The following is a 15,728-nucleotide window of genomic DNA, read 5'->3' as shown; positions in this document are numbered from 1 at the left end:
TTAAAAGCAAATTACTACCGTGTTTCCCGAAAATAAGACATCCTCCGAAAATAAGACCTAGCGCAACTTTGGGAGAAAAAAAATAATATAAGACACTGTCTTATTTTCGGGGAAACAGGGTAGTATATATTACTTTCCTGCCAGATAAAATATTAATTTTAAAAAACTAATATCTATTTATTTATATAGTATTTACTCTGCGTCTTTATCAGCATAGTCTAATAAATAAATGTCCTATACCTACACACAAAGTTTGCCTTTTGTTTTACCAAACCTATGGTTCTTTTAATTAATTCTTCCAAAGCCCAAGGTAAAAAGGCAAATTTTCTTTTACCAATATTACTCTCATACAAGAATTCAGTTCCTGCAGTCATCACCATAACTCTTATTACTTGATTTTTAAATTTTAAACTGTAACTGTTTAAAATTATATCTGTTTACCATTTAGACGAGGTGATACACTGTCAAAAGAAACCACTTTGTTCATGAAGACCTTTATGGAACTGACTTCTCTTTTGGAACAATTATTTTCTAGGCCTGGTGAATCCTATGATTTTTCCCATTTTTTTAATCTTTGTATTCTTTTAGACAGTTTCACTCTCTTTTTTTAGATTCTGTGATATCTCCTCTCTTGGGTTTCTTTTTTATTTTGCAAAAGCATATTCTCTAGAAATTCTATTTCATAAAGGGTAGTCAAGAGATAAACTTCCTCATTCCTTGCATGCCTGAAAATTGTTTCATTTAACCTTCATATTTGACAGTGTGGGTCAGATAAATAATTCTAAATAAAAACTGATGCTGATCTGGATCTTATTTCCCTGCAAATAACTTTCTTGTTCTCTTTAAAAGATGTTAATTTTATCATTACTTTTGAAATTTTTAAAAATATATATCTTATTGATTTTTTACAGAGAGGAAGAGAGAGGGATAGAGAATTAGAAAACTTGATGAGAGAGAAACATCAATCAGCTGCTCCTGCACACCTCCTACTGGGGATGTGCCCACAACCAAGGTACATGCCCTTGACTGGAATCAAACCTGGGATCTTTCAATCTGCATGCGACACTCCACTAAGCCAAACCAGTTAGGTCACTTTTGAAATTTTGAATTCTCAACTAGATATGTCCATTCATTCATCCTGCTTGGTATTATAGTCCTTTCCATCTGGTATTCTGGCTTTCAATAGCTTTGAAATTTTTTCTCCTGATATGTTTTTTAATCATTATTTTCTCTCCTCCATTTTTTTCTGGTCTTTCTTTTGAGGATGAATAAATAGATATTGAAGTGAGGTGTCCCAAAATATCAAAATAAGGGCAATAAACTTAACAGTGCAACAATCTGTGGCATTTCCTTCTTAAGCAGAATTACCTTTCTTTTTTTCTATTTTTTTCTCTTCAAGTCTGTGATAGAAATCTGGATTTACTTTAATTTCTATTCTGCTTCTTTTGCAGGCACAGCAGAAAGCCTTATCCCTTTGTGCACGTATGCAAAAGTTCGATTGGGATCAGGCATATTTTTGTATAGTTTGTGAACTGCACAAGGACACAAGGCTTCAGCCTAAACTCTGTATACCAAGCCTAAGCCACATGTATCCTGAGGGGCGTCTTTTTCCAATTCTTTAGCATGGAAGGAGCCATATTTTCCTAATTATTATAGGCTGGCACAGTGTTGAGTGGGGGACTGGCCCAGGTGTTTCATGCACCAATAGTTCCCAAATCTACAATTGTCAAATGTAGGTGCCAGATTAGCATATCAGCATCACCTGGGCACACGCTGGAAATGCACATTCTAGACTCTCCCCCAGAAAGCTCAGGGTTGGCCCCAGAAGTTTTGACTGGGTTTTAACAAGGCCTTTGGTGCTTTTGATAAATGCTGAAGTTTGAGAGTCACTGGCCCCTAGAAAACTCTCCTGATTACAGCCGCACTCTCTGTACCTGCCGCTCTGGCCTTGGAGACTGACTCCCACTCCCACTAGAGCCCTTTCCTGGGTGTGCTCAGAGCTGAAGTGTTCTCTACTTTGCTGTATCCATCAATAGACTCCTCATTTCCTTTAGATTCTCAATATTGAATCAATCCCTCAAATTCCATAGTTATACCACTTCAGAGTCTCAGTACTGCTGGATTTTAATCCATGTGTTGTTTTTTTTCTTTTCTGTAACTTCTCTAGGGTTTGGGGAAGGAAAAGAGGTAAAGATATGTTGTCACTTTACTATTCTGAACCAAAAATATTCTATATATCAAAGAAACTACACATCTAAGTTACATTAAAAAAATTATAATACATAAACCTTTTACTGATCTTAAAAAATAGCATGCCTTTCATCAAAACAAAGCAAATCCCAGACAGAAAAACAACAACAACAAAGGAAATTCTTATATTATGAACATAATTTTAAAGTTAGTTTTCTTTTAAAAAAAAAAATGGTAGTCAGTGCATGTCTAACTCTAGGTTGGTCAAACTCCTGCCTGTGGGGACAATTTGCATATTAGCCTTTTATTACAATATATAGGATGTTACTTAAAACATTGCATTAAAAAATTATACCTTTTGGACTATATACCCCATACGTAATTTTTGTTGGTGATCAAAATAACTGGTTTCAAAATGGCTAGGCAAAAATTGCTATACTTTGTGTTGTGGTCCCATAAGACTTTGTTAGACCAAAACACATGTAATTCAATAATCTTAGCTACTCAAGGGGGAAAAAATGGACATGTATTAAAAAATAGAAAAGGACATGTATAAGTGAAATTATATTTACTGAAAGAAACACTGAAACTTACCAAAGATAGGAAAGATTTCTTTAAAAAAGAATCAAATCCAGCTGTTTCCTGATCTACATTTCCTTATATTCTAAATCTAGCACTTACAGGAAGACACCAAAAATGCTTTTGATATTTGGTAATTTCTGGCAATAGTAGAAAATATTAAGAACCAATATGCAAATTGTTAAACACACCTAACTTTCATGTGTATTTTAAAACTAGGTTGTGACAGTTCAGAGATTTAAAAAGAAGCCCATAAATATTTGCAAAAAATAAATGTAAAAAATAAAGTTGGTTCTATGTTATAATTAAAGAAAATGAACTTAGGTAATTTAAAAATAATTGCACTAAAGTGCTTCTAAAAATTTTACTAAACTCACCAAATAACAGCTTCTTATTTTTCTGAAGAAATTTTTAAAACTACATTAATCAGAATAGATATCTCATAAGATACTTCTCCTGTTGTAAATCCAGGTTCAAGAACCCTTCCTCACCCTAACCAGTTTGGCTCATTGGATAGAGCATCAGCCTGCGAACTGAAAGATCCCAGGTTCGATTCTGGTCAAGGCCATGTACCTTGGTTGTGGGCACATCCCCAGTAGGAGGTGTGCAGGAGGCAGCTGATCAATGTTTCTCTCTTATCAATGTTTCTAGCTCTCTCTCTCTCTCCCTTCCTTTCTGTAAAAAAAAAAAAAAAAAATCAATAAAATATACTTTAAAAAAAAAAAAAAAAAAGAACGCTTCCTCATTATCACAGTTGTGATGTGATCATAAGTTTAGAGACTGGAAATTCTAGGACTATATTCAAGTAATTATCTAACATAATGATCTGAACCAGAGTATAAGTGCTTCCATTCCCACTGGTTAAATACAAGGAATATATCTGAGCTATTCTTCCATAATTGCTATCTCCCTTCTTTTTTGTACTTGAAAAATGAATAAACACTGACCTGGAGTAATTACTGAGATGATTCATAACTAAAACAATATAACAAGTTCCAACTACAGTGGAACAGTGAACACTGCCCACATTTAACAGTGCTGGAGTTCAATGACACCTTTTATTTCATGAAACTTTCCCATTTTGAAGGAGCAATGTGAGAGGGACATCTCAGGAAAAGAAAACAGTTCTACATACTTAGAATAAGCTGGGGTAAACAGATTCAATACCATTTAAGTGTATTCTCACTTCTCTATTTTTTTTTAATTTTTTTTTAAATATATTTTATTGATTTTTTACAGAGAGGAAGAGAGAGAGATAGAGAGCTAGAAACGTCGATGAGAGAGAAACATCGACCAGCTGCCTCTTGCACACCCCTTACTGTGGATGTGCCCGCAACCAATGTACATGCCCTTGACCAGAATCGAAACTGGGACCTTTCAGTCCACAGACTGACGCTCTACCCCTGAGCCAAACCGGCTTCGGCTTTTTTTAAAATCTCTGTACAGTAGAGGAAAAGGGATGAAGTGAAGGGAACTAACAATTGAGATGTTTCTAAACTGTACCATTCTCATAAACGTTCACTTAATCCTATAACTCTAAAAAGTATTATTATCCTCATTTTACAGAAAAAGCCTGAGATACAGAGACATAACTTGTTCAGAATTATACCTTTGAACCTCAGCTTTCCTTATCTTTAAAATAGAGTTAGCAATTTAGAATTTGCTTTACTTCTGTGAAGATTAAATGAGGCCTGGTGACGCTAAAGCCCAGGCTCCTTCTCTACAGCATCATGACATAAAGAGAAAGATAGAAACACAGAGAAAATAACGAATAAAGAAACTAATCCCAACAGTGCATATACCCAACAGTCAATTAACAAACACCCCAAGAGGCAGCACAAAGATTAAGAGCAGCCTCAATAGCCTGAGTTAAAATTCTGGCTTTGCCACCGACTTAGCTTTGTGAACATGGGAAACTTTCTCAATTTCTCCGTGCCTCAGTTTCATCTGTGAAATGGTAATAATGATAGCATAAATTTCACACGGTTGTGTAAAGTAAGTAAGTTAACCCATTTCAGCACTTTTAACAGTGCCTATAACAGCACACCTGCAAAAATATTAATTATTATGATTTCTACATTGAAATGTCATATGCATAATCAAGAATCATTCTTATGCTGGTCTGTATGATGACCAGGAAGAATTCCAAACAGTACACCAGTGATAGCTTTTTCAACCATTGCTTCTTAAAGCAAGTTTCTATGAGCTACCTAAGGGACATTTCTGAGTTGGATTTTTTCCCCCATTCCTGAATGTCTTTAATCCCAGTGCCAATTCATGAACAAGGAAAATGTATAATATGGACAAAGGGGAAGACGGTTGGGAGACATGAATGGACAAGTCATAAATACTTCTTCACAGTGAACTCTAGGGATTTCGCATGTGTCAGAGTGTTCTAAAGATTAAAGAAGGAGATAAGTGCTTAAACAAAAGAATATACTGAGGGACCACATGGGGTTCAAGACAAGAAGGCACGGAAGCAAAGGTTTAGACCTGGGGAAGATTTTATGTTTAAAACCATAAATAGATCTGGATGAAGAACTCAACGTAACTAGTTAATACAAGACAAGTGATTAATTCATAACAACTATCTCAGTTTCTTTGGATTTTCTGTTTGTTTTCTTAATATATGAGGAACCACATAAAAGTCACTATGGCGTCACTGATCCTTAATAATTCTGAAGTTACAGTTATCTTATTTAATTGAGCATATAGTCTTAGTCCTTTAAAAAGCAATCATCTCTTCACATTTCAGTGAATATTTCTGTGAACTAAGTTCTTATCCTTATCTTGTTTGTACTTCTCTGCATATCAATATTTTGATTCTAAATTAGTAGATATTGCCTTCCTTTATTTTCACTTCTCAGGCTTTATGTATTTTTTTTTTCCTTATAGAAGAATTTAGGTATAGCTGGAATCTTTCATTAAAAACTGAGAGAAAGCTCAGTTTTAACATTTCAACCTATGGAAAGAGACCTTGTTTTCCATTTCATTTCATTCTCATGTCTCCCTTCAATCTCCTTGAAAGAGGATACAAATACCCAATTTTACCAATTCTAAATATTCTAAAAATACTTGTGTTAAAATCTCACTTCTGAAAGTTGTATGAATGAAATATATATGTACATTAGTACTTCCATTTAAAATACAGTTTGCTCTTTTTTTAATCTTTTCTTCTTGAGAAATACATTATACCCACTGTGTTCACTGCAAAAAGGAGCTGGTTAACAAATGGCACTTGTTCCCCTTCCTATCACTAATAGGCTCTTAGGCAAAATACTTACCTTGCTACTCAAGATATAAAATACATGCATATTTTTTCACTTAGAATAAAAATCAACTTACTATTTATATTGTTGTCTTTTATACTGTCCCACATGCTATACTAGATGTTATAGTGGTAATAAAAACAGTGTGAATGACTTAACAGAAATAAGGTGATACAATGACAGGAGTACTTTATAGGTATTCTGTATTTCTCTCTTCTCATATGCAAAGCTGGAATCATACCTATACCTTCTACTTTGCAGAGTTAGTGTAAAGGGCCAACAGAATATTTAATATTAAAGCCCCACAATGTAAGGCATTTACAATCACCCAGAAACTGGTTACTCTAAAGCACATGTGTCAAACACAAGGCCCGCGGGCCAAATCCAGCCCGCCAGGACTTGCAATGTGGCCCGCACCGCGCTCTCATCACTGCACTCCGCTGTCAGTTTATGACATTGTCAGTTTATGACTGTTCAGTAAACCATTCGGCCCGCGATTTAGGCTGGATTTTAGATTTTGGCCCCTTCTCTGATTGAGTTCGACACCCCTACTCTAAAGAGTGGTCCATAGGCTAGCACCATGAGATAATCTACGAGCTTGTTAGAAATGCTAAATCTCAAGCCACAGCCTAGAACTACATGATAAATATATATATAAATATATATATATATATATATATATATATATATATATATATTAATATACATATTTCTATTGATTTCAGAAGAAGGGATAGATTTTTAAAATAATAAAATAAACCTAAGAGACATGATAAAGTTTTTTGTTGCTGTTGTTTTGTTTTTTAATTACAAAACTCTGTTCCTAAGTATAAAGGTGGGAAAAAATGTTCTGTATTCAATCCTGGATGACTTGAAAAGTAATGTAAAAATATACATATTGGAAAGCAAAGTTGTATTTAGAATAAAATCAAATAATTTCAGTTTTGAATGGTGAAATCAAGTCTCTAAGTCACTTGAGAAGGTACTAGGTTAGCTGTGAGAGTTAAGGGCAAGAAATTAGGAACACATTGGTCAGAGGAAAGGTTAAAGTCATACCTATATTTTAAAAAATAATCAGTTTTTAAAAATTAAAATGTTTCCTCTTGCCGGCAAAAAAGGAAATACATGGTTGTTTTATATAACTCATGGAGAGCTTTTAAAAACGCAACATAAAACATTTTTCATTATAGAAGCATAGTTGTATAAACATAGTATATAGCATCATATTACTTCATTGCACTTACCCAGATTTTGAAAAAGTTTTAAATATGGCTTAATCATTACCTTACAATTCACCCACCTTCCTGAAACACAGCTCTTAGCAATATGTAACATTCTTTAAAAACAATGTCTAATGGTAAATACTAAAACCTTTGTGCAAAGTGCACCAGAGGTTAATTATCTACCACACAAATATACAACAGATATCCTCTGGGGCTTTTTTAAAGCCACAGGCTTTTCTCCCTTTTGTGTTCACTTCCTGTCAAGTTTGACATTTCAAAAGAACACCAAAGAAGCTTAAAATATTTTTTATGAGTTTGTAAAAAAGAAAAAAAAAAGCTATTCATTACAACTGTAGTGATGTATAAAACAGGTCTTTATTTAAAATTTGGAAAAGTAATAAAAAATAAATATTTTTAATCCTTTGTTATATAAAAGTGTTTTGGCCAAGTATTTGTGTAACTGAATGAAGAAACTTGCTAATGTTTGGTGACTAGAGGAAAATAGTATGACAGAATCCAATTTAATGAGTCAGATACATTTGACAACATTTAAAGGAGAGTCAAGTTTCTTATGACTTTTAAAACTTAATACAAGAAAATAATTAATAATTAGTACTTCTAGCTATGCTTTTCATATAGTAAGTAGCCCTCTGAAACAGTATTATTCGGAAGATAGAATCCATTTAATATAGGAAAACAGAAATGATACCTAATATGTTTATAAATACTTTATGAATCATTAAATACTACATATAACTCTTCCAGCCATTATGAAAGGGCAGAGACTAATTTGTCTTAAACAACTACAAAATTAGACAATATACATGAAACAATAGTTTTCAGACACTGAACAATAGGACAGTAATCCCTGAGAGAGAAAAACAAATGGTAAACCCCCACTCTCTGGAGAGAGTTCCAGGGCTACAATGCAAGCAGGACGAGCTGAAATAGAGCTTAATGGTCTCCCTGGTTGAGGAAACAGAGTTGAGAATTCAAGGAAGCCACGACGACAGCTAAAATTAGCTGGATAGACTACCAGATAGAGAGGTGAAGCAAGAGAGCTGCAGGGTTTTGCAGAGGGTGACTCTTATGTCTTCAGCTGAATACAGACCAGTGCATTCACTTGAGGGAACTACCCAAAGCCAGGGAAAGAGCCACTGGAAGAAGCAGAGCCATTGCAGGAGCTGACAAAGGGCCAGGAAGGGTTCTCATTTCCACCAGCCAGAATGGAATACCTTGCAATGTGTGGAACCTCAGGAAGAGAACTCAGAAGAACACTGCCTCAATAGTGGGGGAAATTAGTCATAGATTAAAGAGTGCTCTGGCTTTATCTAAAAACACCACCAGCAAAAGCCTTAAAAAATCACACTATTTCTAAGTCACTAAATTGTGCGCCAAAACACAGCTCAAGAATAGTGAAAGGAGCCGAAGCCGGTTTGGCTCAGCGGTAGAGCGTCAGTCTGCGGACTGAAAGGTCCCAGGTTCGATTCCGGACAAGGGCATGTACATTGGTTGCGGGCACATCCCCAGTAGGGGGTGTGCAAGAGGCAGCTGGTCGATGTTTCTCTCTCATCGACGTTTCTAGCTCTCTAGCTCTCTCCCTTCCTCTCTGTAAAAAAATCAATAAAATATATTAAAAAAAAAAAAAAAAAAAAGAATAGTGAAAGGAATATGAAAATATCTAGGAACCAAAAAGGTAAAATTCACAATGTCTGGCAGACAAAAGAGTATAAAAAAATAACACCCTAAAAAAGGAGAAATATCAGTTAATAGAAAAAAACTTAAAAAAGACGTAAGTGTTAGAATTAGTAGATAGGGATTTTAAAAGTTATTATTGGCTATGTTCTATATGTTCAAGAAGGTAAAGAAAAGCACAAACATGTTAGAGACATGGAAGAAATACAAGACTCAAACTTCTAGAGATAAAAACATAGTGTCTAAGATCAAAAATACAGTGACTGGGATAAGAAGATTACACATTTTAGAAGAAAAAATTAATGTCTGGCTGGTGTGCTCAGTGGTTGAGCATCAACTTATGAACTGGGAGGTTACAGTTCTATTCCCATTCAGAGCACATACCCAAGTTGTGGGCTCGATCCCCAGTACGGGGTGTACAGAAGACAGCTGATGATAACTCTTTCTAATCATTGATATTTCTATGTCTCTCTCCCTTCCTCTCTGAAATCAATAAAAATATGTTAAAATTTTTTCAAAAAGAAAAAATTAGTGAACTTGAAGACTTAGATATATAAACTATTCAAAATAAAACAAAGGAAATTAACATCTGGAGAGAAAAAAAAGAACACAGTATAAGTGAGGTATGGGACAACTTCAAGTGACCTAATTCATGTATGATTGGAATCCCTGAAGGAAGGTGTGGATGAGTCAATAAAAATATTTTAAGAAAATAATAGCCAAAATTTCCAAATCTGATGTAATCTAAAAGCCTACATAATAAAGCAGAACTCCAAGCAAAAGAAACCTGAAGAAAAGTAAACCAAGATATATCATAATGAAACCACCTTAAACCAGTGATAAAGAGAATATCATAAAAGCAGGCTGAAAGAAGAGTCCCATTACCTACAGAGAAATTAATAAAAGGCAAATTTCATTAGAAACAATGCAAGCAGAAAAGAGTAGAGCAACATTTTTTAAGTAAAGAAAAAAAAACTGTGAACCTAAAATTCTATATTCAGCAAATTATCTATCAAAAACAGAAGTGATATAAAGATATTTGGACATTAAACAGCTGAAAACATTTATCACAGAAAATAATACATACCAGATGGAATTGGATCTACACAAGGGATGAAGAGCACTTGAATGGTAAATACGTGGGTAACTAAAAATACTTCTTTTACTCTCTTTTGAAAGGTAACTGATGTTTTAAAGCAAAAGTAACATATTGTAGGGCTTATAAGTTATGTTGAGGTAAAACATATGACACAAAGGTTGTGGCAGGACAAAGGTTGGGAAAAGGGAAATGGAAATATACTCTTCCAAGGTTCTTATAATATATGTCAAGTGGGATAATATAATACTATAAACTAATGGAAGGTAAAGATGTATATTATAAATCATAAAACAGCCAATTACAAAATAAAACAAAACAAATAAGTATATAGTAAGCCTACAGAGAAGATAAAATGGAATAAAAAATATTCAATCAAGAAGAAGGCAGAAAAAAAAAGGAGAAAGAAGAGATGAAACAAATGCAAAACAAGTAGTAAGACAGAAAATTTACACATAGCCAAAGCAATAACAACATTAAATGTAAATGTTGTAAGCATCCCTTAATTAAAAAAAAAACAGGGATTGTCAGACTGGATTAACAAAGCAAGACCCAACTACATGCTGTCGATAAGAAACCTACTTTAAGTATAAAGACAAAAGTAGATTTAAAAAAATGAATGGGAAAGCTATGCTATGCTAATATTGATGAAAAGAATATGTAGTGGTTTTACTAATATCAGACAAAGTAATTTTTAGAGCAAAGAATATTAGGAGTAAAGAAATTCATTTTGTAATGATTAAGGATTAAATTCATCAAGAAGACATTACAATTCTAATTGTTTATGCACCCAAATTCCATATATAAGACAATGGACTAGGTATTGTGAGAGAGATTTTTTTTAAAGTAAGACAGAAACCCAGCTGGTGTGGATCAGTGGTTGAGCATGGACCCATGAATCAAGAGGTCACAGATTTGATTCCTGGTCAGGGCAAATGCCTCGATTGTAGCTCAATCCCCAGAAGGGGGCGTGCAGGAGGCAGCCAATAAATGTTTCTTTCATCTATGTTTCTCTCTCTCTATCCTTATTTCCAACTCTCTAAGTCAATAAAAAGAAAGCCCTACCACAAGAAGCGAAAATATGAGCTGGGACGCTCTGCTGCCAACACTAAGATCGGACCCCGTTGCCTACACACAGTCTGAGTGCACTGAGGCAAAAAGAAGTACCGAGCCTTGAGGTTGGACATGGGCAACTTCTCCTGGGGTCAGAGTGTTGTATGCGCAAAACAAGAATTATTGATGTTGTCTACAATGCATCCAACAACGAGCTGGTCCGAGCTAAGACCCTAGTAAAGAACTGCATTGTGCTTTTTGACAGCACTCCATACCAACAGTGTATGCACTGCCCTTGGGCTGCAAGAAGGGGGCCAAGCTGATTCCTGGAGAGGAAGAGATTTTGTACAAAAAAACAATCAAAGAAAATTCAGAAGAAATATGATGGAAGGAAAAACGAATGCCAAAATCAGCAGTCTTCTTGAGGAGCAGTTCCAGCAGGGCGAGCTTCTTGCATGCAGCATTTTAAGACCAGGCCAGTGTGGCTAAGCAGATGGCTATGTGTTCGAGGGCAAGCAGCTGGAGTTCTATTTGAGGACAAACAAGGCCCAGAAAGACAAATAAATCCTCTTCCCTCCTATCTTAGCTCATGTCATAAAGATGTTTATTTTAAAAAATAAAAATAAAAATCTCTTCTTCAGCAATCTCCTATTTCCTATATTATAGCTAAAACTCCAAATCTTAACATTTTAGTTAGAATCTTGAGGCAGTGGTCAGCAAACTGCGGTTCGCTAGCCACATTTTGGCACTTCCACAACATACCACATGCGGGTGCACACCTACAGTGGGGTTGAAACTTCATGGCCCATGTGCAGTAGTAGGGTTTTGGCTCTCAAAAGAAATTTCAATTGCTGTACTGTTGATATTTGGCTCTGTTGACTAAGGAGTTTGCTGATCACTGTCTTGAAGAGAAGAGGAAAGCTAGATAGATAGGGACTGGGACCACGCGGGGGGGTGGGGGGGGTGTGGATTTGGAGGATAATAAACCCTGGAAGTTACTAAGGAACCCAAACTGAGTGGGGAAGGGTGAGTGTGGAAGACATGAGCTTTAAAAATGTATGAATGTTGCTAAGATTGGCAGCTTACAGATAACCAATAACAAGAAGTGAGGTGTATAAGTAATCCCAAGAATGTTATTAAGGCAGAATTCTTTGAAAAGTCCAATTAGGAGCTAGCAAGGCCGTATCTACCCCCTAAATTAAAAGGCATGCACTTCCTCTCACCCTCTCCTTCCCCTAGCCACAACAGCTTCCTGATGTTCCTGTGGTTGGGAAGCTCAACTTCTGCCCCACGTGGTTTATGCGTATGTGGGGTTCTCCACATGGACTAATACTAACACCCAACTGTAACATGGAAAGGGAGCTCTGGACACCTGCTCCTGGAACTCCAGTTGCACCTTTTCCAGGATGGCTTTATTCAATAAACTTTAGTTCCGTTAACTGGTTTTGTCTGCAACTTTACTCTTCGATTTGATGAGACAACAAACTGGGGCTCAACAACCACATTTTGGTTTCACTCTAATCAACTTCCTCATCTTACATGTCCCATTAATCATTCTATTGCATCTGCTTAGCCAAACCACAATATTCTGGTTCAATCTAGTTGTTCATCTTTTTCTAATTCTTACAACAGGCTGCCAAAAAAATAATTCCACAACACAGAGTTGGGGTGGCACTACAAAGTTAGAATTTCTACTCTCAAAACTGCCTTCAGTGCAATCCTCTTATCTTTCACCATCAGCTCTATTGTTCTCCTTAGCAACAATTTCAAATTGTGTCCACACTTCTCAAATTTCTGATTATACCACTTCATACTCCTCACCCTACTAGGGGCAGAAATAGAATACTGGGGAACAGCTATAATAATAAGAAATATTAATCATGCGCTGTTAACCATGAATGTTTTGTTCTCATTAAAGAAGGCACATTCTAATCTGGCTGGGAGTTGCATGTGGGACCTGGAGCTCACCTGGAAATTCGGCCCATCCTCCATATCCAGGAGCTGCCTATTATCATGGAAAGGTTAACAACCTTGTTGCAGAAAACAGAGGCACCAGCCCTTTGCAAACCCCTAGCCCTTTGCAAACCATGAGCTATTTGCATACTTGTAGACCTTTGCAAACCCAGCCTGAATTACTTGTAAACTGCCCATTTTGTATACCTATTCTTACCCCTTTTGCCTACTTCCCCATGTAATCTTCATCCTCCTACCCTATATAAGCAGCTGGCTTATGTTGGGGGCAAAGCAGATTTTTGTGGATGACCTGCTGCTCTCCCATACTGCCTGGATTATGGGAATAAATGCTTGTATATGATTCAACCTGTCTCTGCTAAATTGGCTCAAGAAGTGACAGGCAGCTCAGACCCATTGTCTGGTTACAGCCCCACTCATACACCCACCCCTCAGCAAATTACCTCAGCTCTATTTTATTTATTTTTTTAAGCTGCTAAATGGACAGACATTTCCTTAATTTCCTGCCACGGTTTCCACATACAACTTTGCTTGTAATTGCTTACATTCTGTCATACAGTATTTTCCGATCCCTGGCACATTTCCCCTCAGCCCAGTGTGCACCCGGATTGGAGAGAGTGCACGCTGGGCTGAGGGGAAACACACACACCCCCGTGCACAAATTTTGTGCACCAGGCCTCTAGTCTTATAATACAATGCCTGATACTGTTCTAAGTGCTTTACAAGAATCAATTCGTTTAACATGGGACACACACATATAAGATATAAACTTTACAAATTACCAATGAGTAGTATAAACAACATTCGAGGAGGGAAAAATGATTATACACAGGGTGGTCACAAAGGGCAAAACAGAAGTAAACCTTAAAGTCTGATAAAAAGAAAGAAGAAAGCATTTCAAGTGGGGCCTACAAAGTGAATAAAAACTCCAAACATGGTGTGTGATAGTAAACATGCTAGTCTGAATACAGTAGAGAATTTAAGGAAGATGTCCTCAAACATTTGGACACATAATCCTTTTACATTATTCAAATTATTAAGGACCCAAAAGTTTTTGGTTATATGGATTATATCTATGTATATGTTTGTTTGTTTTTAATTCTCACCTGGGGATATTTTTTTTTCATTGATTTTTAGAGAGTGGAGGAGAGGGTGGGAGACAGATAGTGAGAGAGAAACATCAATGTGAGACACCACCCAAATAGGATCATTATATAAACATCAATAACATTTTATGAAAAATAACCATATTTTTCAAAATAAAAAAAGAGCTTGTGAGAACAGTGGCACTATTTTATGATCTTGCAAATCTCTTTAATATCTGGCTTATTAGAAGAACCTGAATTCTAACTGCTTCTACGTATACTTTGTAGCAATATGTTGTTTGGCTGAAGTTTAAGGAAATCTGGCCTCACACAATATGAAGTTGGAAAAAGGAGTATTTTACTAGGTGTACCAGTTAATAATGCGGATTTTGTAGTCAAAGAAACACAATAATTTCAAGAGAGATATTAAAAGTGCTTTATTCAAAGTAACGTCCATCACTAGCTACACATTTCCCCATCTTTCAGGTAATTTGTGGATAGCATTCCAATAGAAATTTTATTGTTTTGAGGTAAACTATTAAAAGACCCAATTTTCCATTTCTTCATACATTTTGAAGTGCTGCTCAGAAAAGGCGTGTGCCATTGATCAGAACAAGTGGTAATCTGAAGGAGCAAGGTCTGACGAATACAGCAGGTGGGTTAATACTTCCCAGGCAAAATCTTTTAACGTGTCTTTAATTGGTTTTGAAGTGTGTAATGTTGTGTCATCATGAAGCAAAACTACTTTGCCGTGTCTTCTGGCACATTCTGGTAATTTCACGATCAAAGCATGGTTCAAATTGATTATTTGTTGTCTGTAGTGATTGGTATTAATGGTTTCACCTAGTTTTAGAAACTCATAATACACCACACCTTCCTGATCCCACCAAATGCAGAACATTGTCTTCTTTCCAAAGTGATTTTGTGCATTTGGGATTCTCAAAATAAATCCACTTTTCATCACCAAATTCCATGCAAAAAAAGACTTTCTTTCATGACATTGAACCAACATTTTACTGATGACTTTTCGGGTTTCCATTTGATTTTCATTCAGTTGATTTGGCACCCATTTTCCTTCCTTTAAAATCTTTCCCATTGCTTGTAAATGTTGGGAAGTTGTTTGCTGAACAAGGTATAATCTTTCTGCAAGTTGTTTTTGAGTTTGACATGCATCTTCATCCAATAATGCTTGTAACTGTTGGTCTTCAAACTTTTTCAGTTGACCTGGACACCTTTGTCTTTCACATCGAAATCATCACTTTTAAAGCGTTTAAACCAGTGTTCACAACTATCTTGAGATGGAGCATGTTCACCATAAGCTTCCCGAAGTATTCAGCAGCACTTTTCTCCAAAATACTGAATTAAAACTTCCAGCAAATGCTCTTTTTTTTGGCATGAAATTTGACATTTTTAAGTGTAAAAGTATCTATGATTTAACATCTTCAGCAAATTTGACATATGAAGTTTTGAACCTTGCTGTCAATACCACAAAATAGTATACTTATCAAATGGCATATGTATCAACATATGTGTAACTCCACCTATTGGAAAAACCCGCATTATTAAC

At 35.8% G+C, this 15,728-nt stretch overlaps 2 protein-coding genes, 1 long non-coding RNA gene and 1 pseudogene across 10 annotated transcripts in view; 3 read left to right on the top strand and 1 right to left on the bottom strand.

Moving 5' to 3' along the window:
- The window catches only part of LOC311620254, a 387,779-nt gene that overhangs the window by 156,613 nt on the left and 215,438 nt on the right, over nucleotides 1-15,728 (top strand). The gene's annotated exons all lie outside the window — the stretch shown is intronic.
- The window catches only part of RB1 (RB transcriptional corepressor 1), a 154,054-nt gene that overhangs the window by 51,108 nt on the left and 87,218 nt on the right, over nucleotides 1-15,728 (bottom strand). Inside the window, exon 19 of one of the 7 annotated variants that reach the window (XM_084879349.1) lies at nucleotides 14,218-15,702. The exons of the other annotated variants lie outside the window; for them this stretch is intronic. Coding sequence (XP_084735475.1) covers nucleotides 15,682-15,702 — 21 coding nt within the window. The 3' untranslated portion in view covers nucleotides 14,218-15,681. Of the gene's footprint in view, nucleotides 1-14,217; nucleotides 15,703-15,728 lie in introns of those variants that run through there. 7 annotated transcript variants of the gene reach the window in all.
- Nucleotides 1-15,728, top strand: part of RCBTB2 (RCC1 and BTB domain containing protein 2) — a 108,180-nt gene that overhangs the window by 90,719 nt on the left and 1,733 nt on the right. The window lies entirely within an intron of this gene.
- On the top strand, nucleotides 10,918-11,669 carry LOC311618568 (small ribosomal subunit protein eS8-like; annotated as a pseudogene). The gene has a single exon. The product of its transcript is annotated as a small ribosomal subunit protein eS8-like (transcript).

Source organism: Pipistrellus hanaki (assembly GCF_964339955.1).
Source record: "Pipistrellus hanaki genome assembly, chromosome: 3".
In the NCBI taxonomy this organism is placed as follows: Eukaryota; Metazoa; Chordata; class Mammalia; order Chiroptera; family Vespertilionidae; genus Pipistrellus; species Pipistrellus hanaki.
This window is presented reverse-complemented; position numbering and strand designations above follow the sequence as displayed.